Genomic DNA, 22,630 nt, shown 5'->3' with positions numbered 1-22,630 from the left:
GTCGTAAAGGCTGGAAACTGATCTCATTCATAATCACATAACTCAAGAAACAGGAATTTGAATGTAAAGAACTTCAACTAGGTAAAGTTGGAGACCTTGATTTTCATTTAAAAAAATATACTAGAAAAAAAAAGTACTGCTGTCATCAGCTTCACTGGAAAATTAAATATTTTGAGGAGTGGATATATAAGTGCATATATTCACAGAATGCTTTCCATTTCTACATAGCCAAGCACACACTTCCAGTTTGTTCAACACATACAGGCCTCACAAAGGTGTATTTTTATCCAAAGCAAGTTCTTACTAGTATTTAAATTCTAGAACTTTACAGCTCCATTACCTACAAGTCATCTTCTTGCATTACTTCATTTCACTGTATTAAGAGTATCTCAATAGAAACACAAAATACTTTTTCACAATTAACATTTCTTAAAATAACATTAATTTCTATGAAAGCATAAACGTATTAGTTCCTTCAGCTAGTGTGATGAAATTAACTGTATCACATTTCTATAGCACAAAATGTGCATGTATTTATAGTACACACAGAGTTCACAAGTACTTTTGCCGAGTCTCACCATCTACAGGAGCTCTGTGCCTGGACACACAATACTTTGAAGGAGCATGAATATACAGCTAATTGTACATGTATCGCATTTCAGCAACCTCTGTATTTTACCCTAATTTATTCCTCTGTAGTTTACTACAGTGACATAAGTGATCAAGAACTGAAGTAATTATAAAGATTTTTAGGATTAAAAAAACCCTTTCCTACTTTTGCTGCAATAAGCTATATCTGGAAAAGATCAAAGACTAGATTCCAGTAACAAATACATTATTCATAAACAAAAATTGATGGTTATTACACACCTTTTAGATTGAGTTTCTTTATGATTGGAGGAACATTGTAGAAACACACTAAGATCTCATGCGTCACAATTAAAAAGAATAGTATTTAAAAAAAAAACAACTAAATTACGTATCTTAAATGATAACATAAGCAGTTCAAAAGGTTCCCACTTACCTCTTGCAAGAAACAATCCAACAATTCCAGCAAAACCTATCACACCAAGCCTTGGATAAAATCCAGCAGGGGGGTTTTGGAGAAATTCACAGCCCTCTGAAAAGAAGTCAGAACAAAGTGCTTTAATGTAATGTGAAAGTGTTTTTGTGATAAGGAATCATCAATACATGCTGGCAATTGTAAGAAAACATAAAGAGTTATCAAAACACATTTAACTATCATGCGCATTTTAGATCTGCTGGCATAAAATTCAAAGCCTTTGAGATCTTCTCTAGTGACACATGAATGAAACTGAACATCGTATTGTATTTACCAATTTTCATAGAAGCTTTTGCCTTTGCTCCTGGGCCATCTGTTTTGTTTTGCTATTTTGCATCTCCATTATATCTTTTTCAAGATTAGTGATAAAAACCTTTGCAAATGGATTCTTACATTACACGTTAACAAGAATTAGTTTCAGTAAAACACTGTACAAAAAAAACAAATCACAGAACAAAGGAAAGACATAGCACAAAGTTCACACCAAGATGGGAGTCCAATGAGGGAATGGAAAACTATGAAAACCTTTCATACAAAGGAGTTCAAAAGACTGTGACTATTAAGTTTAAGGAAAAGAGGCGCAGTATCTGAAATGCATGCTCAGTCCTGATGAGCCCAAGTATGAAAGGATGCTTCCAAACCAAAAATAAATACAAATTATTTTGGATTAATTCAAAATTCTTAGGAGATCCAAGGAAGTAAATAAAAATAAAAAGGCTAAACATTACAAACAGAAGACCTAACACTTGCAATAAGAAATAAAACATTGCAGGAAGTTTCATTTACTAGGCTGGGTTAAGCAAATGCTACGGACTGAGAATAAATAGTGAGGCTTTTTTTCCTGCCTAACATTTATTTTTAGTGACACTGGTCAATACAGATGCAGGTCTCGGATTTTAATTGTTTAGAAATGTAGTGTCATAATGACCTACAAAGGAAATTTAAACAGATAAACAGTGCAAATAAAATAGTCTTAAATGCATTAGAAATTATATACATAATAATGTTTAATGGAATTCCTTTTTAACAGAAAATATTGTACACTCCTGCATTTTAAAGTACTAGTTAAGAAAACTAAACTGATTTACCTCTACCATGCTCAACAGCTTTTTCTAATTTGGGCATAGCTTTGGCATAAAGATCCTAAAAAAAAAAAGAAAAGAAAACAACAGTAAATAGATACCAAGTTAGCAAAATGTCAACTACAGATTGTAACTAACCTGACGAAGAAAAGAAAAAGAAGAAAAAAAAGTGTTGAGTCCCTAAAATCACTTATTTTTATTCCCACTTCCACGTTCACTTACAGGACTATGCTCGCTCAATGTTACATTTGGCATACTGTACAGCTTTTTCTCAAAGTCGTCTTTGGACACAGATGAAATACAATACCTCAAAACACAGAAGTCAACTTTAATATTTCACTGAGCTCCTGATCAGGTACCTGTAACTTAGGATTATCTCAGGTTTCTCAGTGTACGTAGGTATCACAAAAATACTTCAGTTGATGCAAAAAAAGGAAATACAACACTGTAATAAACTCCTTCCTAACACTTTGCAGGGGTACATGACTAATTCTGCAAGGTGATAAATTCCACTTTCCAAGAGACTATCTTAGGCTAAAAAAACTGCACTTGAAGTGACTTGGAAAATAAGATGTCCACATAGTGTCCAAAGCAAATCAAAGAGCACTGCATCAGCCCCACAAACTAGCTCTAGATTTTCTTCTCAGACTGAAAATATGCAGGAAGTAAAAGAATTCACACTGCCTTTTATCAAAGTAGAAAAAACAAACCCACAACCCCAATAAGAGCAACCTTGATAATTGTTACTATGCTAATAATCCTTTGCAGAAACAGTTGTAAGAGTGTCTATCAATTAGGGAACAAAGTCATAAACATGTATGCCCAAAGCTAAAGCAGAGAAGGGTCTTGCAATACCACTTGAACTGTATCTGTGCAGAAGTGAAAGCGTTTGTTTAAGATACTGCATGGCGGATAAAATCTTTAGAATTTTCATTTCCTCACTGGCAAGAGTGACTTAAAAAAAAAAACTTGTCATGAATAAGAAAGTGTTAGCATGTGACAGACAACATAACTCTAAACGGATGTTGGTCTTACTAAAAGCCAATGAAAAAAGCATGCTCTAAAGACCCCAGAGACTGTCTGATCTTCTATCACAGCTTACACAAAACTGGCTCATTTGTACATCTTTGTTTTGAATTAACTTTCCACTAGTTAAGCAAGCAATTTTGAAAAAGTAAAACGGATATACAAATAACCAATTTTATTCTATTTTGGGTTATGTTTTTAATTTTGAAAACAACTGAGATGCCTAAAATGTTATTTTCTTTAACACAGCAGGGGGTGGAGGTGGTGCAAAACCAAAACTATCTCTGACTACAGTTAAGCAAGCAAGATGACCCCAAACCCATAAAGTTGACACGTCCACTTCACAAAGTGAGTCAGTAAGCCACTGCCAGGAAATGGCTTGTTGTGTGTGAGCAGAAGAGCACATCTTATGTAAATGATCACCATGCAGACAAAAAAATAAAGCAAATAAGAAGACAACAGGCTAGTGAGATATAAAGCACTGTTCAAGGCTTACTTGCAGTCAGTCCAACTGGGCAACTAACCTCGTCTCAAATTTCATTCTTGGCTATGGTTACCACAGGCAACCAAGCAGAACCCATGTATTTAGGAGGTCAGAGCTAACTATAGTGCGGAAAATCCCCCTTTCTACTTCAAAACTGAAGTCAGTACACATGCTGGTAGCACTTTAGAAATACATCCCTTGACTGAGTAACCCTGAGTATTTCCAAAAAATTATTTCAGTACTGTTAAAGGTTAGTATCACAACACAGAACTTCTTGGCAGAAAGGACACCCTGATCTGAACAGCTTGGCTTTCTATGGAGAACTGGAAAACCAGCTTGCAGCTTAAGAGGACTCACAACAGCCAGACTGCAAAGTAGAGGATCACACAAAGTTAAGAGGCAACCAGATGACAAGGATGCTCTTGCTTTAAGCCTCAACATTTGCTGGGTCAGGAAAAAGCAAGAAAGACACCATATGACTCTGCAATCTAAAATCAATAATTAGAGATCTTGGTTTTCCTCTATGCTCCAAAGACTATTTTTGTATTTAGTGGCTCTTTAGTATAAACACGCTACCTAATAAAATATAAAAGAAAGTTTGGGGGTAAGGTCCAGGGGCCAGGTTTCCCATTGAGAAGTGGCCTGGGATCTTCTCTTTTCTGGAGAGCCATGTTCCTTTCCTCGATGTTCCAGTTCAACAAAAACTGATTTATTTTCTGCAGCATCATGTTGTGTCACAGTTGCAGTGAGAACAACTCGGTATCACTGCTCCAAAACACACTGCTTGCTAATTTACGGCATTCTCCTTGAGCATGGAAACTGCAAATTTAATCACTCTCCTGTCTTCCTCAGTCACAGGACAGCACCAAATCCAGATATCCTTAGATATCTTTAAGCTTGAATATTATTTCAGATAATGATTCTAAAGTTCAATTAATTTCCCTTTAATTCTTTTGGATGGATAAAAAGTGTGGAAAAGGAGGGGGTTAATTCAGCAAATTAGCAGAAAGAAACAGTTGGAGGAGGTAAATTGTGGAAAATTTTAAGTTGCGCAGCATTTTGGAAAAATGCTTGTACAGCTACTTTTACTTTGCTGCTCTCTACTAATTCTGTGTCTAAAAACAAAATCCCAGTTCAACCCTTAGCTCTGAACCGCTACCAGATGTGTTATAAAACCATTATACCTGACACCAGGCTGTGTATGGCTCCATAACATGCCGTAAACGCGAAACCCCCTCTTCCAGTTGGGTTTGTGGATCCTCCACATATTTCGTCTCACGAGCTGGAGAGGAGTAGAGTGACAGCTGTGAATATTAGCAAACAAGAGGTTAAACACAAAGGTGTAATTGTGTAAGTAGGTCTTCAGGGCATGAACAGCCTATCCAGAGAACACCTAACACTGTGCTTAGTACATAAACAATGCATAATAAAAATTCAGGCGCAGTTGCGAGACAACCATTATGAGCAAAGTTTAATTATATACTATGATGAAGATGACTTCTAATTGCTATGCAATTCATCCATAGCTGCTATATGATCCAAGTCACAGGTTATAAATTAATATTAAGCTAGTTTAAAAAGAACACAAAATATAATTGTGAAAAATGTTTCTGGTCTTAATCAGCACTTCTGGTTCCCAGTTAACACACTAAATGTACTAGAACTCTGAAATCACAATTGATCATTTTCTATATTTGCACAAGTCATCATTAAAGAGTCTAAGTAGCTTCTAACAAAGGTAACATCCGATACAAATTTGTTTGTCTGTTACTGTGCAGGAAAATGGTATGACATACCAATGTTGCCGTCATTAATCACACCAGCAACCAACAGCATTAATAGCACCATGGGGCTGAGCAAATAAGAACTGTCACATCCACCTGAAGAGCAATGGGCATCTTCACATAATAAATACTAAACCACTGCATTTAGGGTTTAGCATCACAACCCATTTATTACAATTACCTAAACATATTTAAAATTGTAATCCATTAAAAAAAAAGATGACCAAAGTCTACACTGTTGAAGATGAACAGCAAAGTTTAGATCAAAACAAAACCTGTTAAAATTTCTAGCAGTTTATGATACACTGATGTTTAGTATAAAGAGCTTATATTTTATGCCACATTTACACTACATTTAGTAGTTTATTATAAACTGATGTTTACAACTATAGTTGCATTGAAGTGTAGCTAGCCCACTTTTCAAGATAAGCTGGAAAAAAACTGTATGTCTGTCATAATAAAAAAATACACAATAAAAAATATACAGTGACATAGTATGTGTCAAATAATTTGATAACTCATGCAACTGGATTTCCCATAATACTTCGAAAGACAAGCTTTTAAAGTCTCATTTCCCTAAGAAATCCGGTCATCTCTGGCAATCATAGTCACAATCAGTTTAACTTTGATCCTGTTAGACAACCTAACAGCCATGTCTGGCACAAGGACAGAAGACTCATCCCATGCATTCTATGAAACTAGACAGCTGACAGTAGAGATCCAAACTAATGTATGCTGTGAATGGTAAGAAAGGCAGCCAAAACTCCATGGCTTGCACATTCTGCTTGGCTGGCACTGATGGGCAAGCCAATTATTCAGCACATATGTAACTTCAAACTGATGCCTCATTACTGACTCATGCCAGCAGTAGTGTAGGGCACACAATGGCCCAAGCTAAGGTGACTTCACTGGGATGAAGCCAGGAGACTGCTTCAACTATCGATCCTTTCATATTATGCAAGTGAACTGCCCATGCAGACACATCCAAAAGACCTAAGCATACACAAAAATAAGTTTCATTTAGTTTCACTGCTCACATAACACTTTCGCTTGGGCTGAAGTACTTAAAATTTTTAAACATCTACAGACTCTCCTGGATATAAAGCTGTATTTAGTTATGAACTACAATATTATTTTTTTTTATTGATGGAGACTGTTAAAAGCCTATGCAACAATGCTGGTGAGTATACTGTTTGACAGGGAGTTTTAAAGCTCCAGCTGTGATATAACTAAGACATTTGTAACATCTTAGAGAAACAATAAAGTAACAGGTTTCTATTATCACTACTTATTGTATTTGTTGTTGCTTAGGTCTGAATGCTGTAAAAAAAGGAAAACCGATAAAATTCTACAGGCTACTATATCGGATTCAAAGCATTGCCAGACAAGAATTTTGCCTGTTAAAAAAGAGAATATTTTTAAAAATAAAAACTTTTGATTTGCTGTTTTACTGGAGTACATAAATGAATTTTTATTAGAATTTGCCAACAGTGCTTGTAATAAAAAATACATGGTGTTACCTCGTTAAAAAGCAAAGAAAATATCCCTGCGTATTTGAAACATGACCACAAGTAAATCTACAAACATGAAAAGGTCACTTCTGAATGAAGAACAGAAGGCTTTAATGTAGGAAAAAGATACTGCACAGAGGCAAGCCTGATGCTATCAAGTGGAAGGCATCAAACACAACCCTCAGATAAGAGAGGCAAAACCATATCAAGATCTCTACTACTGAAAATAGAGAAGCAAATTTAATGGAAAGAATGCAAAAGGTGAAGCAATGTACCTAAATCTTTTCGTGCATCAAAATACAATGACTTTCAGAATTCCGTGGATATTTCCATACAAATAGAAGAGCACTAGGGCTCTAACTATACTTACCTCTTCAATTTTCAGCAACTCCTTTTTGGAAGTCTCCTTCTCTGAAGAGGAAGCATAAACCTGGATAGAGAGCAAGCTCAGGCTAACAGGGGTGGCCCCCAGACGAATTACCTAGAAACAGTATAGGAAGAGATGTAAATCATGAAGTTCAAACAAAGTAGCAAACGTTTGAACACATTCAATGTAGAAAATGTTTATGCGCCCCTATATGTTAATAAGTGATATATTAAGATGCTTAGAAGGTAGGAGAAAGTGGAGTCAGTGGTACACAATCTAATGCTCTCAGGCACTCAAATGATAGCACCTAAATTATTCTGATGGTATTTAGAAAAGCCTAAGGCTAAAGGAGACAATAGATATAAATGTTGATCTTATCAATTTTCATTTCACAAAAATATCGTCTGTTTTATCTCACTTGAAATATAATTTTTGTCAACTTTCTCAGTATAGATATTAACACTATATTAATATTTTAAACAACTTTGCGAATGTCTGTAACACCTCAATTTTTCCTTAGTTCCTACCAAGAAGTTCAGCATTTTATTTCCAGTTATTGTCTGCATTTAGATGTAGGAAAAAAATGAGACCTACCATTGAGAGTATCAGAACATAATCACTGCTTTCTAAGAATTTTAGGAATGTCTCCTACTTTTCTGTGAGAAATATGAATTACAGTGCATTGTGACAGATACTTGACTGTTTTTGAATACTTCAGATTCAATCCAGTCACACAACACAACCAACCCGGGTAAGGTGAATATAATTCTTCCTATATTCAGGACTTACACTAAATTGTATTTCTTTGCAGGAGAGTCTGCTTTAACTTAAAAAAACAGAATATAAAAATCTTAGCTATGTATCAAATCAAGAATGCACAGAAAGCGTTTTCCAACAAATGCACATCCTTATTAACAGCAATGTTTAAGTAAAGAAGTGGCAGTTCCAATGAGAAACCCTTCAATGTCTCATATTCATGTTACTGCTCAGGCAATCATGTGCCGAGTTACAACAGCCCTATGGTTTGTTGTATCAGGTTACAGCACGAGCGACTCTACAGCCTGCGGCCACCAAACTGGAGAGGTCTGGCTCTGCTCACGGCATCCATTCCCAGAAGTCCTGCTGCTCACCTTGCCCTAGCTTTGGTGGCCGGACGCTTCCACCGCGAGGCAATTCACCTCGCCAATTTGGCAAAAGATTTATTCCTGAAAAAGAAGCGGAGAGCTTTGTGGGGGTTTAATAAGTTGGAGCCATCCATGAAACAGTCTGACAAGCACCAGAGGAACTGTGTGGCCAGGGAAGAGGGGGTGAAAAAGGAGAAGGCAGCCAAGCCCTCTTCCTTTTCAGAAATAGTAAGGGCACATTAGGTTGACCTAGCTGCTTGTGAAACTGAAGTCCTGGTCAAACCAGCACATCCTTCATGCTGTTATAATGATAACTGACCTAGCATCAGGACAATTACTCTGAAACTTTGTTTCTGCCCATTGCAGAACTGTTAGAAAATAGCTTTAAAAATATCCAAATTACATGCTTATTGCAGACAGATAAGTATTTGGAGCTTAAATTTCTTCCACTGCTTTTCAGATGGAATACTGATTAAATGTAACCAAGAGACTCCTCAAACTCAAAACTAGACTATATAGTTGTCAAACTTCCTGAAAATGTTCATTTATGTCTAGAGAAACAGCACACAAGAACTAGGTCATAGGATTTCTTTTTGGAAAAACATAAGGGAACTGATGGATCAAAAGGTATGGAAAAACTTGCTTCAAATGGAAGTTTTTCCTTATTTGTATTTACAGACTCATTATTACAGCACTATAATGAAACACCACAATGACTGGATCAGCTGTTTCACAGCCAAGGAAAGACATGAACAATCTTTAATAATGTTTGCTTAAACAAAGACTTTTCACATACTTTCATTAGCCAAGATAAAAACGTGAACACCACTAACCATTAATATTTGTAGAATATATTTCCTCATTCTTTCCTTTTTTCACTGCAAAACTGTTCTGTCACTGAAAAGGCAAAAGTCTGAAACGCACTTTCATTCTGAAAAATATGCATTCAGTAAAATATAACTTCCTGTGATTTTCTGAACATTTGAGAATGAAACACACAGCCAGAAAAGACATCAAGACATTCACTTTCCTCCAAGCAGTTTCAAATTTATTTAAACTACAGCTACCTGTTACCTGAACAGCCACGTCCAGTACAAATATTTCATGTGAGCCTAAATTTCAAACAAGTCTAAAACTACAGACAGCTTTAGTAGGGCAACTACTAAACCAATGGCATATACTACACTCAAAAGAGGTTAGCAGCAGAGGAGGCTTTTGAAATAAGCCTAGAAAAACATAACTTCAGAGAGCGCCACTCAGAGACAAGTGTCTAGAACTTAATTCCTGAATATGGCAAAAGTTTGTTACGTGAATACAGTTTTTACAAATCCTATTTAACATTTCTATAAGTATCCCTCACAGAAAAAAATAAAAAACGACCAACACAAACCAAAACAAAAAAATAAAAATAAGAAAAAACCCAACAGCAACATAAAAAATTAAAGTATAATTCATTATTGATAACCTCTGTTTAGGGAAAATAAATCCAGTCTGCTGTGTTAAACAAGAGGTTTGTTTTTTGCTGCCATTCAACACCACTTACATTGTTTGAAAACTATCTAAATGTCACCAGCAGAAACAGTAAATCCAAATGCTTTAAATATTTGAGATTTGTATATAAAGACACATGCAAACAGCTGAGCATAAGTAAGGAACCACCATAGTTTCACAAACAAATACCAGTCATGACAGAACTACTGGTACTGAAAACACCATATAATCAAAATACTGACCTGCAGACATTTTCCAAAGGTTTCATATTTACATTTTAAACAAAACAAAATTAACCAGCAAAAGTGCAAGAAGAATCTCTCCTTAAATGCACTGTTCAAGCTACACTGCAATGGTCTTCTACATCAACTAAGTTTATGGGACAGATACAACTGGTACTAAAGTACCACATATACACACACACAAACACAAAAGGTTTATTCGGTAGTATGAAAGATTAACTGTTCTACTTTCTGTTTCCAAAATTCACTTTAAGATCTCATTTCTTAATTTCATATTAAACCATGTATTACTAAGCCAATTGATTTAGTAAAACGTTCTGATTGAGCTGTGCCTTCAGTCTGCCTGTCTTACAGCTATTCCGTTGATACCAAAAAGTAGAGCTGACATTCTTCTCTCTATGCAATGTTCTGCATTTACTTCAAGTAAGAAATGATATTAAGCTTATTCCTTTCTCTAGCTGAAGAGCTCAACTTTATCCATAGATACTAGATCACTCATATGCAAATTCCATCTGCAAGTTGGAAGGCAAAAAGACTATCACATTTCATCTTCCATTGTCTTGCTTTACTGTCTTTCTCAAAGGTCTTAACTGAAAAATGCCTCTGGGAAAAATAAGTCCCATGTTAGCGCTCAATACAAATGGGGGGCCTGAAGCACTGGTATCTGCCTAACCTCAATGGTTGTATAAAAGTAGTAATATCATGCATGGTACCTCAACCCAGGAGTTCACATATAACCCCTTTAGTGACAATTCAGTATCACTTATGGAATTCTCAATGACTCTGAGATAAAACCCTTACATAAGAATTCCTGCAATTGCCCCAACATTAAAGTAAAAAAAAAGTTAAAAATGAAGAGCAAATTGAAATGCTCAGCATATCAATATATTGATATATATATCTATCTCAATATATTCTCAATAGCTTTATACATATTGATATATATGACAAACAAAAAAGGTACAAAAGAGAATGAATTTAAAAAATCAAGTGTTACCAGCTTTTTAAAAAACTCCAGCTTCTTGAGTAGTCGTGACAACAACTTGATTGAAACACACAACTTACTTCTAGCCTGAAGGGACCCGGGGCTACTTTTATCGCAGGCAAAGACCTTTGAGCCGATTATCCGATTTAAGCCCAGATCATACACGTTCCCTTCTTTTCACAGATTTCACTGGCAACCTACATGCAGTAACGGCAGAGTTCCGAGACAAGGACAGTCACAACTGTACAGATCCAAACGCTGTAAGAACAATAACTCACAGCTCCATGCTGGCACAGCTAAAAAGCAGTTTTAAATAATGAACGTGGTGTTTGTGTGTTTCTTTTTGTGCAATGCGGACAGGACACCTAACTTTGAAATATTAAAAAGAGAAGATTATGCAGCTGCAATAAGAGTAAAACTAACGGCTTGAGAGAATCAGCGGCAAAATACCTCGGGCACAGCCGCCACCACATAATACAGATTTTAGAACAGTTTTAGCTCCAACGTGAAAAAACAAATAATTAAAAATCATTCGCTGGTAACAACGCCAGAGTCTTCGCTACCGCCTCTACTCAACCGAGTAACTAAAACCGGCTTTCAAAGGGGGAAGGGGGAGAAAGGGGAGAAAGAGGGACGCCCCCAGCCCAGAGGACCCGCCCGCAGGCCGCCTCAGCGCCGGGCCTCTCCGGCCGCGCTGCCGGGCCGCCCCCTGCCGGCCTCTCCGCACACGGAAAGCCCCTAGAACGACGGCCCGGCGGCACCGCGGCCACCCCGCCGCCTCCGCGGGAGCGGAGGGCTGCGGAAGGGCGGGCGGGCGGAGGGAAGAGCAACGGCGGCGGTTTCCTCACCTTGAACATGGCGGCGCCGAGCGGGCGGGAAGCACCGGCGGGCGTCGCTGCACTCTGACGTCAGGAAGGCCAGCCCGCCGGGGAGGCGGGGCCGCTTGGCTCAAGCCCCGCCCCCTTCCCCTGCGCCACCCCGCCCCCCGGCGCCGCTGTAACCTGGCAACGCCGAGGGGGCGGGGCCTCCCCACCGAGGCCCCGCCCCTGCCGCCAGCGGCGGGATACGTCACCTCATACGCTCCTCATTTCGGCACATAAATATGAACACCAAGAAAATAATGTGGATTCTCTCTTTTATAAGAGTTTTCTCGGGTCGTTGTCCCCCCCAACCCCCCCCGCCCCGAAATCGTGGTGATTTCAACTATTTGCTATTGCTTTTAAGCATATGAAGAATAGCACCCTATTGGGTCCGGAAAATTCATACCGAAAAGAATTTTTACATAAAGGGTAAAGCGCTTGAAGAATGCGGTAGCACATAATTCATCAGGAAGGGTACTGTGGAAAGGCAGAGGAGGTACGCACCCTCTTCTAGTGTTGAATTTCATGATGGTAATTTTGCTTGTTGCCTCTCAAAGAAAAATTCCTGTGTTTCTTTATGGCCCTCTCTTTACAGATCTGATAGAACCAGCTCTAGCAGGAACCAGTATTTTCCAGACTAAGGGGGATGTTCAACCACCCCCATGGTAGAACTGGGGGATGCTTCCCAACAAGCCGTCTCTAAAATTAGCAGACAGTCCTTGTTTGTTGGCACACTGGATTATTGACAGGAGCTGTTTGAGGTGAAATAAGAGGACTTCAGGTTTGTGCCTTTTTTTTTTTTTAAAAGCTTTATTGTATTTTTCTGCTGTATTTCACAGGCAGCAGCTGCTGCTTGCAAGCGAATGGGATGTCGGAAATACCATGAGCAAACGGTGCAAGATGAGCTTCAGTACCCAAACCACAGAATAACAGATGATAATGATATTTTATTAAGGATTTGGTTAGGAAGAGTCCCTCTTTAGCGAGGTAGAGTCATATCTGAAGCGTACGTTAGTTACCGATGGGTGAACGCTAATGAGCCTCGTTCTCCTGGACATTAGGCGTGGCACAGTCAGTCATATTGTCATGGTTTGGGCTGGACTGGCCACTCAGGCAGAATAACAGATGCTGTCCCCCACCTCCCTCTCTCCCAGGAGAGGCAGGAGAGAGAGACTTATGAGTTTAGAAGGAACTAAACTACTTTAATGAAATAATAAAATAATTATTAAAATATATATACAAAACTGTATCAAGCTCCCAGGATGACAATCACGTCACTGGCTGGCACTCGGGAAGTCCCAGACTGGACTCAGTGACAGACGGGAACTGGATTCTGGATCTTAATTCAGGAATGCACAGATCAGGGCCAAAGGCAGACAAACAGAGAGAGTCCTCCTCGGACGTCGGCCATTGAAGAAAGAGAGCTGACCCTTTGATCCCTCAGCTTTTATACTGAGCATGAGGCAGATGGGATGGAATCCCCTGTTGGTCAGTTTTGGGTCACCTCTCCTGCCCGCTGCTCCCCACAGGTGGGACCCCACTACGCTTTTCCACTTCCGACCCTCCAACATGGCAAATAACAAAGTTGGTTGGCCTTGGCTGTTATAGCAATAAGTGTAAGCAGGAGCCTCTCTGCATCCCATGCCTGGGCATCAGCTATGAACAATTGGTCTCATCACTCTGGAAGTGGATACTGTCTGAAAAATATGCTGATAATTTCAGTAGTTAGAAGAGGGTTAGCTAAAAAGCAAAGTTACCAAACAGAAAATTGGCCCTGTTTTACCTCAAACCATGACACGTATCTGTGGAAAATAAACAGCCAGGGTACAACAAATGTTGTGGAAAACCGATTTTGCAGGATTTTATGGCAGCTTTGTGAGAGCGTGGAGAGCGACTGGGTAGTTTGCAGTTGCATTTCTTGATGCATTTTATTCATCCTCAATCTGTTAGAAAATTTTCCAAGCTCAAAAAGAGAGGTGAGGCCGGGAGAGGAGCGATGGCACTGAGGTGAGTAACGGCACCCACACTGGCCACTTCTCAACCAAAACTCAGTCCCAGACTGTGAGTGGCACCGGCTGTTTCCCAATTTTACAGAGGACAGATATAAGAATATTTCAAGTGATTCTCTTTTTAAGTTTGGTATGTGAACAGTAAAGAAAATTCCAATTGTTTCTGGACATATGATGGTGTATGTTACAAATACTTATTTTTGTGATCAATTTCTATTCAGTGACTACACTGCAATTATTGATACAATTATGTAACGCAGATCTAAGTATCTGAAGAACAGGTAGTTGTTTTACAAAGTTTTTTAAATATCAAATAATTTTATCAACTCCAGCATCTTCAGCGCATTTTTTTTTTCTTTAATGTAGAGGTTAATCTTTAAAGTGATGGGTATGACTGATTAAAAAGAATGGGAAAATCTTTATCAAGAACAATACAAATATATTCGCTTTCAAGTAGATGTGTTGTTCTCCTACAGTCTGCTGGTAACCTGGATGAAAGCCCTGCACACTTTGGTGGCAGGAATAACTGCTGGGGAAGGTTGTCTCTGCAAAATTTCCCTGGGACAATGATAATATGCGCCATAACAGATTATGCACAGTCCAAAACGTTGTCAGGCTTAAAAAAGAGCTGAAGTTTCTGCTGCTGAGGCCATAGAATAAAGAGCTTTGGCATGATCAACTCCTGGCTGTTTCTGATATAAGGACCTAGACCAAGTTTCATTTTTATTTTGCATACCATTATTTCTCCCTTTCCTTGGTAACTGGCTTTTCTAAATACTTGTGAAACAAATATTTCCTTTGGAAAGCTGCAGCTCAAAGAAGCTTGAAAATGTTGCAGCGGTTCATAAACTGTACCAGTCCAAGCAAAAATACAATTTAAGAAACTTGATCTATAATCCTTTGCCTTAGCCATTACAGTCTCAGCTTTCGTAATGTTGTATTAGATTTCTTATTTACAGTTTAATCTTTTGTCAGGAAAAGAACAGTCCTTTACTAGCAATACAATGACAGTTATTTGCTGCACATTTATAGGTACAGTAGAAAAAAAAAATTGATTTGTTGCACATTCCTGTTAAAATGTGACTTTGTAACATCTGCCCATTAAATATCAGTGCAGTTACCTACCGACACTGATTGCTGGAAAACACAATTCTGACAGGCTGCCTTATTTTGATGTTCTCCTTCATGATAAATCTTGTTGTATATTTAAAAACAAACAAACAAAACCCACCACATTTTCCCATGCAGCTTTTCTTACTAATTTAACATTTTTAAATGCCATGACTTGCTGCTACAGTTTTGCCAGCCTGTTTAGAACCCATTTTCAAAATCTTCATAAAATAAACCGCTTTTCTGCCTCTTACAGCTTTTGTGTATGTTTTAAGTTAAAAGAACGCCCTCTAGCAGATCACTTTTCCTTTCGGAGTTCTTTTTAAAATATGTAGTTAATAGAGAATACACGACCACAAGGGCTCCCATAAACCAAACTTTGAGTTGTTAAGCAGCTTCACCTCTGGCCCTGAGCCTGGCTTTCCAAACGCACGGCAGAAAGCACAGTCGGATGTGATGCACCAGGTACACAGCTTTTCTCACTCTACAAAGCGCACCATCCATTTCTCATGTTCCTGTCACTTTTAGCACGTTTTTGTCAAACAGGTAATTGATCTGGCTTTTACAGGGGTGTGTGATGACGGATTTTGCCCAATGCCTTTATGAAGGGAGTGTAGTTTGCATATTCACAGGCATAATATTTCAGTCTTTCTACTTCATTCACTTCCTAACTTGAACAAAAAAGAAGGGGTTGAACAGATCTTTGTATTTAACAATACTGTTTTATTTGGAGTGAAACTTACCTTGTGCTTTTGCTTTTCCTACTTAAGGTGGGTCATTTTTTCAGCGTTTGTCAGAGCTGCTATTTTGGCAGCTCCGAGGTCTGAAGCCATACCTTCAGAAAGTAAACTCAATGTTCAGGGCAGATGCCATTGCAGAGCTCTTTGCGCTTTTCCCGCTGACCTACCTTTAATTGCAGCAGAAGCGTCACTGTGTTCACATCTAGGGTAAACCAGCACTTGAATTTCAGCACCTGCTGTCTCATCAGCTTTGTCACGTTCTGACGGCATCCAAAATATGCTTGGTGCTTTCCAAATAAAGATCCTACATTCTAAGACAGGGGACAGGTAGAAAAGAGAAACAGAACATGCAAAAAAACCACTGTAATCCAGCTTCTCACTGCAGCCATCAGTTCCACATTTTTCAGTTGCTCCCTTCCAGCACTGATGAATAATTTGGTTAACGAGTTGTTGATACTACCAACAGACATGTCAGCTAATGTGTGGTGTAGATATTGTCCTCTAAAGCACAGATTTACGCTATATCAGTAGCGTCGAGAACGGCAAACACCTTTTTGATGCTCTTAAGTACCCATCACAACAAAGTCCAACTTCTTTCAAAATTCAAATGCATCTCAGATTTTAGTCGAGCTGGATACATTTTGGAAATGAACTGAGGCTAAAAGGTGAAAGGTCTCGCATCGGTTGCCAGTCTCTTTAAGTATTTAGCGCATCAAATCTTTTTACCTTAAAAATTATTTTCACAGTAAACTGTAATTTCGTCGCAAGATGAGTATCTTCCCCTCATTTGCTTATAAATGTATTGACATCAGTATCTTCCTAAATATATATCTTAAATGCAGTACCTTATTTACCTGAATGATAGTTTCTAGGTCTACCAAATAATTTCGAATTAAAGGCACGCATTCCTCCTTTTGCTGTGCCGCCTGTTTAATAATTAACAGTGACACGCTGAGCTTGCTTTGTTACTTGTAACGGACTTTTAGGATGAGCATTTTTGAAAAGTTTTAATTTCTATTTCACATTCTACCAGGGCACATGATGTAGTTCTCCCCTGAATGAGAAGCAGAATGTATTATATGCTTATTATACGTACATATACCATTACATGATTATTACAGTCTATTACTGAAAGCGTTCTTGTGTCTTCCTTTTTGCTGTAAGGAAACTCCATTTTAATGTTTCAAGCAGTATCTGCACACACTTGTAAGAGCGAGAGGAGCTGCAGTGAAGTCCACTAGACTGACCACTCACACACACAGACCAGCTGGAGAATGCAACACGTACCACCACATGCTGTGTGACATCTTGCGTGATAAAAGTTACCGAGAAACAGGCAAAGATTTGCGTACTTCGATAGTAAAGCCTATACTTACGTTGTTAGTTAACTCTCGGCTTAAGTTCTGCCTTGGTTCCCCACTAAGCCCCTAGGCTGGGGCTTGAAGCCTTCCAGGACGCCAGGGAGCAGAAGAGCAGCAGACCCTTCTGCAGGGGTCTGTTGTGCAGCTTGAGCAAGAAGGGAGACAGAGCCAAGCAGCACATGAAGAATCACCCAGATCTCTTCTTCACTGATGCTGCCACCATCATTTGACATAATAGGAGAAGAGCATACAGGAAAACCTTTATTCTATTTCTAGAAGGCATAATTTGGGGTTTATAGCTTTATATGTTCAGTCTAGAGTAATACCCCTTTAGAGAGGAAAAGCCTGTATTTGTTTTTTAAGTATTTTTCTTTTCTAAATTTTCGTTTCCATACAACTCATCAGCCACCTCTTCATTTTACTCTTACGGGCACACTACAGCGTCCATGCAGCCAACATACTACTCTTCTCAAACTCAACAGAAGCTAACAAAAATGAAGAGGGCGTATTTGACTGCAAGAGAGAACAAGAGGTATGAGGCAAAACTGGAAGCAAGGTGCCCTTTTCAGGACATAATCCTGTGTTTCTGTGGAGACTACTCATTAGCCAGAAAGTCCTGCTACAGTTCCTTGCTCTTTGGTACCATGGCATTTGTTCAGGCTGGTTTTGCACTGTCCCATTCCTTTGCCTTGCATTCATCAAAAAACATTGTCTGGTACCTTCAACTACTGCTTCCACTCTGGGAACATTTTCCACAAAGGAGTAACACCCAACTTCACACATGTTTAATCCTGAAGTGCATTTAGGAAACCCTACGGCATGTTTCAGGGTTTCTTTCACAATCACTAATTAAAACTGTCATCTAGTTTCCCCCCTGTGATCACTGGGCACCCTCGTATCTTTACCATATGTTATCACCTTCTACTTCTTCTAACGTCAAGTCATTTATGGTTTTGCCCTGTGGAAGAGGGCTACAGCTGGTGTAGTTGCAGCGTATGGTATAGGAATGGAACGGGCAGAGGGTAGTGGTGCAGAGTGACATTGTCTTTACTTTTGACTGTTCCTCTCCAGCACAGCATTTGAAACTACCTCTTCAGTCTTGTAAATTAGTAGAATATGGTGCTAGCACATGTAAAAACAATGATTTTGCTTGCTTTGCCAGTTTTATACATGAGAAAAATGTCACATTTCTCAAGTGTGATTTAATAGGTTCTTACTCCTGTATGTGTGTAACAATGCGCGGTGTTATACAGGTACAGAAACTAGATGTTACAAATAGGAGCTACTTCAATGAACACCAAGGAATGGTAATTTCACGACTTGAAAATCCTAAGGATCAATCTATTGTCACAGAAGAATGGGAATACAAAGCAGGTAAATTGTATGTCTGGTCCCAGGCATTATCTCTGGAGGACAGATGCATAAATCTTCAGAAGTTAAGGCACTGGGAAACTGCTAACCCTTCTAGTCACTTTAATGCATTCTGCCTTGCTTTGAACAAGGCTGCAAATCTGAAAGCATGGCTTCCTACACCGGTTTAGCAAGTTTAGCAAAACATACGTTCTTGTAATTACCTTTTACCATGGGAAAAATAAAAATATCTGCACTGCAAAGATAGGACAAAACTAAAACTGAGCAGCTGTTATCATTTTGCAAGGTTTGTAACTCCTGCGAAGTACAGCTGATTGATTATTTGGGTGTTAACAATTTTGTACCAAGGTTTCTTTGGCTGGAGTGCTTAGTTTATTTAACTTATGTAGTGGTCAGTATCGCTCCCCTTGTTTTCAGAGAACAGTACTGAGTCAAAATCCAGCTCTTTCAGAAATCAGCTAAAACACTTCCAATAAGGTTGCTAATTGGATCAGCTCCCAACTTTAAGACCATGAAAAGTCGCTAAATTAAAAGCTATAGGTTAGTTAATTATCATCACCTTTTTGTTTTCTGACTACATAATTCTTCTCAGTGTTTTGGATAATCTATCAGGAGAAACAGTGAAGGAAAAAACCTACTACTTGACAGTAACTCTTCCCGCTTGCAATAAATGAACTGAGAATTGGGAGAAGAAATATTAAAAAAAAAAAAAAAGGGGGGGGGGTTGCACTCTGAAATGGCTTCTTCTGAAACTTTAGTTTTTGACGTTCTGGGTTTCATTACAATAAGTTAAAATAACTTCTTCATACCAAGTTGCCACCTGTGTTAGATAAAAAAAAATAAAAATCCTAGAACTACCTGAGAGCCAGAGGAAGGAGTGAGAGCATGTGTTACATGAGGCAAAACCCATGGAACATTCACAGCCAACCAAGCATACCTTGGTGATTAGGATTCCATCTTGGGAATGAATAAGCCAACAGGGATTTCCGAGAGCTGCAAGAAGACAGCAAAGCAATTTCTCACTTTCCAGGAGTCAAAAAGGAAGGCCATCACTACACCAACATAGTGGAAAGGGCTTAGGCGGTGCCTTGCATTGGCACCAGTGTCACCACCACAAGCACAATGCCATGCATTTTGTATGACTTCGGCCATCTGGGAAGGCAAACACAAGAGGAATACACTGACCACCTTGGAATTTCTCCCCTGAAACTATGGAAGTTAAACATGGGGGAAAATACTTGGTTTCTATTAGCATTATGCAATTCTTTTGACAAAGAAGGGATGATAAAAGTCAGAAAGTCTCATCAGTAGTACCCAAATACATATAAACAGATCCAGAACATACACAATTCACCAAAGGAGATAAAGACTCTCACACAGAAAAATAATTATATGGTTGGTGTAACTCAAAGTTGTGAGATGAGCCACATGACCAAAAAAAAGCAAACAAACCAAAGCTCAGAACATGCCTGAGGATATACTGAAATGGGTGGGGAAAGGAGGCTGCCAGTTTAGGCCGATGACATACCTGTCTGGCAAAATTAAACACTGCAATAAAAGGGTTAACTATTAAAGCCATCTATCTCATTATAAAACAGATTAATTTTTTTCAGCACCACTTATTGAGCAACATTTATCCAGAACACAGGAGAACTACTACCAAGGGTGGCACAGGAGACACATTTGACAGACACCAGATACATGGCAAAAAGAATATGTTTTTTTAGTTCCTCAAGTACCACATAGCATCAATCTAGAAGGCTCGTTGCTCAACCTGTGATGCTTAATGCTGGCGTTCATTCCAATGGATAGATGACTGAAGAAACGCTGGGTACTTAAACAGAGATCATGATGAGGTTTATTTTTTACCTGTAAACATCACTTAAAGCACCTGTCAGTGCAACTGAAGTATTGAATGTAGAAGTGGAAAGTGTTAATGAAAGCAAGAAATGAAAGCTGTCTTTTCACATATTCCCTACCCTCTTCCTTGAAAGAATGAAAATTTTGCACATGCCAAGAAAGTTGCCTTTGACAAGACGACACTCGGATTAAAAGATGACATTGAAACATCAATAAGACTTGATGGGCTAAAGGCCGGGTGGGGGATCGCGTGTCAATGGGTATGTTATGAACTCAAAAGGTACAGAACTAATGCAGAATCTGTACAACACCCAAAGCAACAGTTTTCCTTTCCATACTATGAAGCTGATGGAACCAGAAAAGAAAAAAAAAAAAAAAAAAACCAAAACACAAACCAAACCAAAACACAAAACCAAAGCCCCAATCTGTAACAAAGGAGGAATTTCAAGTCAACAAGGGTGGATAACTTACACCAAAGAATCTGGAAGGAATTAACTGAAAAAACCCTGCACCAAACTCACATTAATTTCATATCACACAAAACAAGTGAACACAGATGACTGAACTACTGCTGAAGAATAAGGCCACATATACCAAATCAGTGAAAAATTTGGCATGAGCAACTATGAACCAGTTAAAATGTGAGAGGTCTCCTTAGTGAAATAACGGAACCATTATCTGAGATTCCTAATCAACTACAGAGGTGATAACAAATAATTCAAGTCAGTCAGTGTAGCATCGTGGAAGAAAGGTATTGCCAAGAACACAACCTGGCTCACAGAGAACGGAAATTACAAAGGTGAACAAAAACAATTGTAGATAACATTTACAGGGTGAAAAGATTGCTATCATCTTCTCTTCCACTGTATCAGTCTACTACATTTGGTCTCCTTTTGAACCAAAAAATGGGGACATATCACAATCATAAAAGAGGCCCTTCCTCCCATGACTCACCCCACTAGGATCAGCATAAATACATCCACAGCGTTCTCCCATTGAAACAGTACTTCTTAGTGAAGGATGAAGTCAAGTTATCACAGAGGGAAGGGGCAAAAAAAAAGTTACTTCATGCAAATAAAGTTTTAAGTCATTCTAAGTATTAAAATAATATTAAAATGCTATTTTAGACCTTAATATTAAAAAAAAAAAAGAGACCACAGTTATTTTCAAACATTCTTGATAGTAGATTTTTAAACCAAGTGCTTTGATCTGACAGCAAGAGAGTTGCCAAAAAACAGAGGCAGAGAAATAAAGCGCAGCAAGCAACTGACAAGGAAGGCTTTCATTGGACTGCTTGAGAAAGTAAGATCATAATCGGCTGGTTTACCTCCCCCTCCCCCCACCCTTGGTATTGAATGTTGTTCTAATCTGACACTTTAATCCTGAAATGAAGTTTCCCCTTCCTGTTATGGGAAATGTTAAGCGGTATGACTTGGACTTTTGACACTTTGAGGTCCAAATATGTAATGAACGAATGTTGTCTCAATTCCGTGTATTCGATAGCAGGGAACAGTCTCTTTTCCTGGCTGCTGACAAACACCAAAGGGTGGCTGCGGTTTTCAGTCTTATAGTTTAAATTTATGCCTTGACACAGAGTTACAAACGTAATGATGAAGTCAACTCTGAACATTATTTCAAGCTTGAAATGCAGAGCAGACACATGCAGTACAGCAATTAAAACTGGCAAGATTGTAAAATACAGCTAAAGATATGAGCTTGATGCTATATAAGGACATCCAACTCCTCTTGTTGGGATAATTTTAACACAACATTATGAATTATAGCAACACTTAACATTTTTGAAGAGTTGCTTAACTGAGTAAACTCTGAAGTCCTGTAGAAAGTAATCCAGGTCCACTACACTTGCAAGTATTACACAGTTTACACAAGAGTGTTTAAAGATGAAAAATATTTTATTTACACTTTCCTTTATACACATTTTATACATTTTTTCAGTTTAAAAAAATGAACAGAGCACATATGCAAGTCTGAGCATTCTGTATCCACAGCTAGGGAAAATTACCTTCTGCCAAAAAAAGAGAAGAAAAAAGGCTTTGAAACAGTTAAAAAGAGGCAGTTTTAAATTATTCAGAGAATTTTATAGGAGCCCTGGGGTAGTCATTAGACATTTAATCCAAATGTACATATGAGGTCATATAT

The 22,630-nt window shown here is 38.5% G+C and overlaps 2 protein-coding genes across 2 annotated transcripts in view; both read right to left on the bottom strand.

The window, feature by feature from the left end:
- The window catches only part of APOO (apolipoprotein O), a 34,582-nt gene extending 22,534 nt beyond the window's left edge, over positions 1 to 12,048 (bottom strand). The window contains exons 1-5 of the mRNA XM_082486963.1: positions 12,008 to 12,048; positions 7,321 to 7,431; positions 4,840 to 4,959; positions 2,152 to 2,206; positions 1,025 to 1,120 (exon numbers count right to left, since the gene is read on the bottom strand). Coding sequence (XP_082343089.1) covers positions 1,025 to 1,120; positions 2,152 to 2,206; positions 4,840 to 4,959; positions 7,321 to 7,431; positions 12,008 to 12,016 — 391 coding nt within the window. The 5' untranslated portion in view covers positions 12,017 to 12,048. The remainder of the gene's footprint in view (positions 1 to 1,024; positions 1,121 to 2,151; positions 2,207 to 4,839; positions 4,960 to 7,320; positions 7,432 to 12,007) is intronic.
- ACOT9 (acyl-CoA thioesterase 9) overlaps positions 1 to 22,630 on the bottom strand; it is a 334,937-nt gene that overhangs the window by 75,918 nt on the left and 236,389 nt on the right. The window lies entirely within an intron of this gene.

This window comes from Vanellus vanellus (genome assembly GCF_965231255.1).
Source record: "Vanellus vanellus genome assembly, chromosome: 1".
Classification (NCBI taxonomy): Eukaryota; Metazoa; Chordata; class Aves; order Charadriiformes; family Charadriidae; genus Vanellus; species Vanellus vanellus.
Note: the sequence above shows the minus strand (reverse complement) of the source record. Positions and strands in the feature narration are given on the sequence as shown.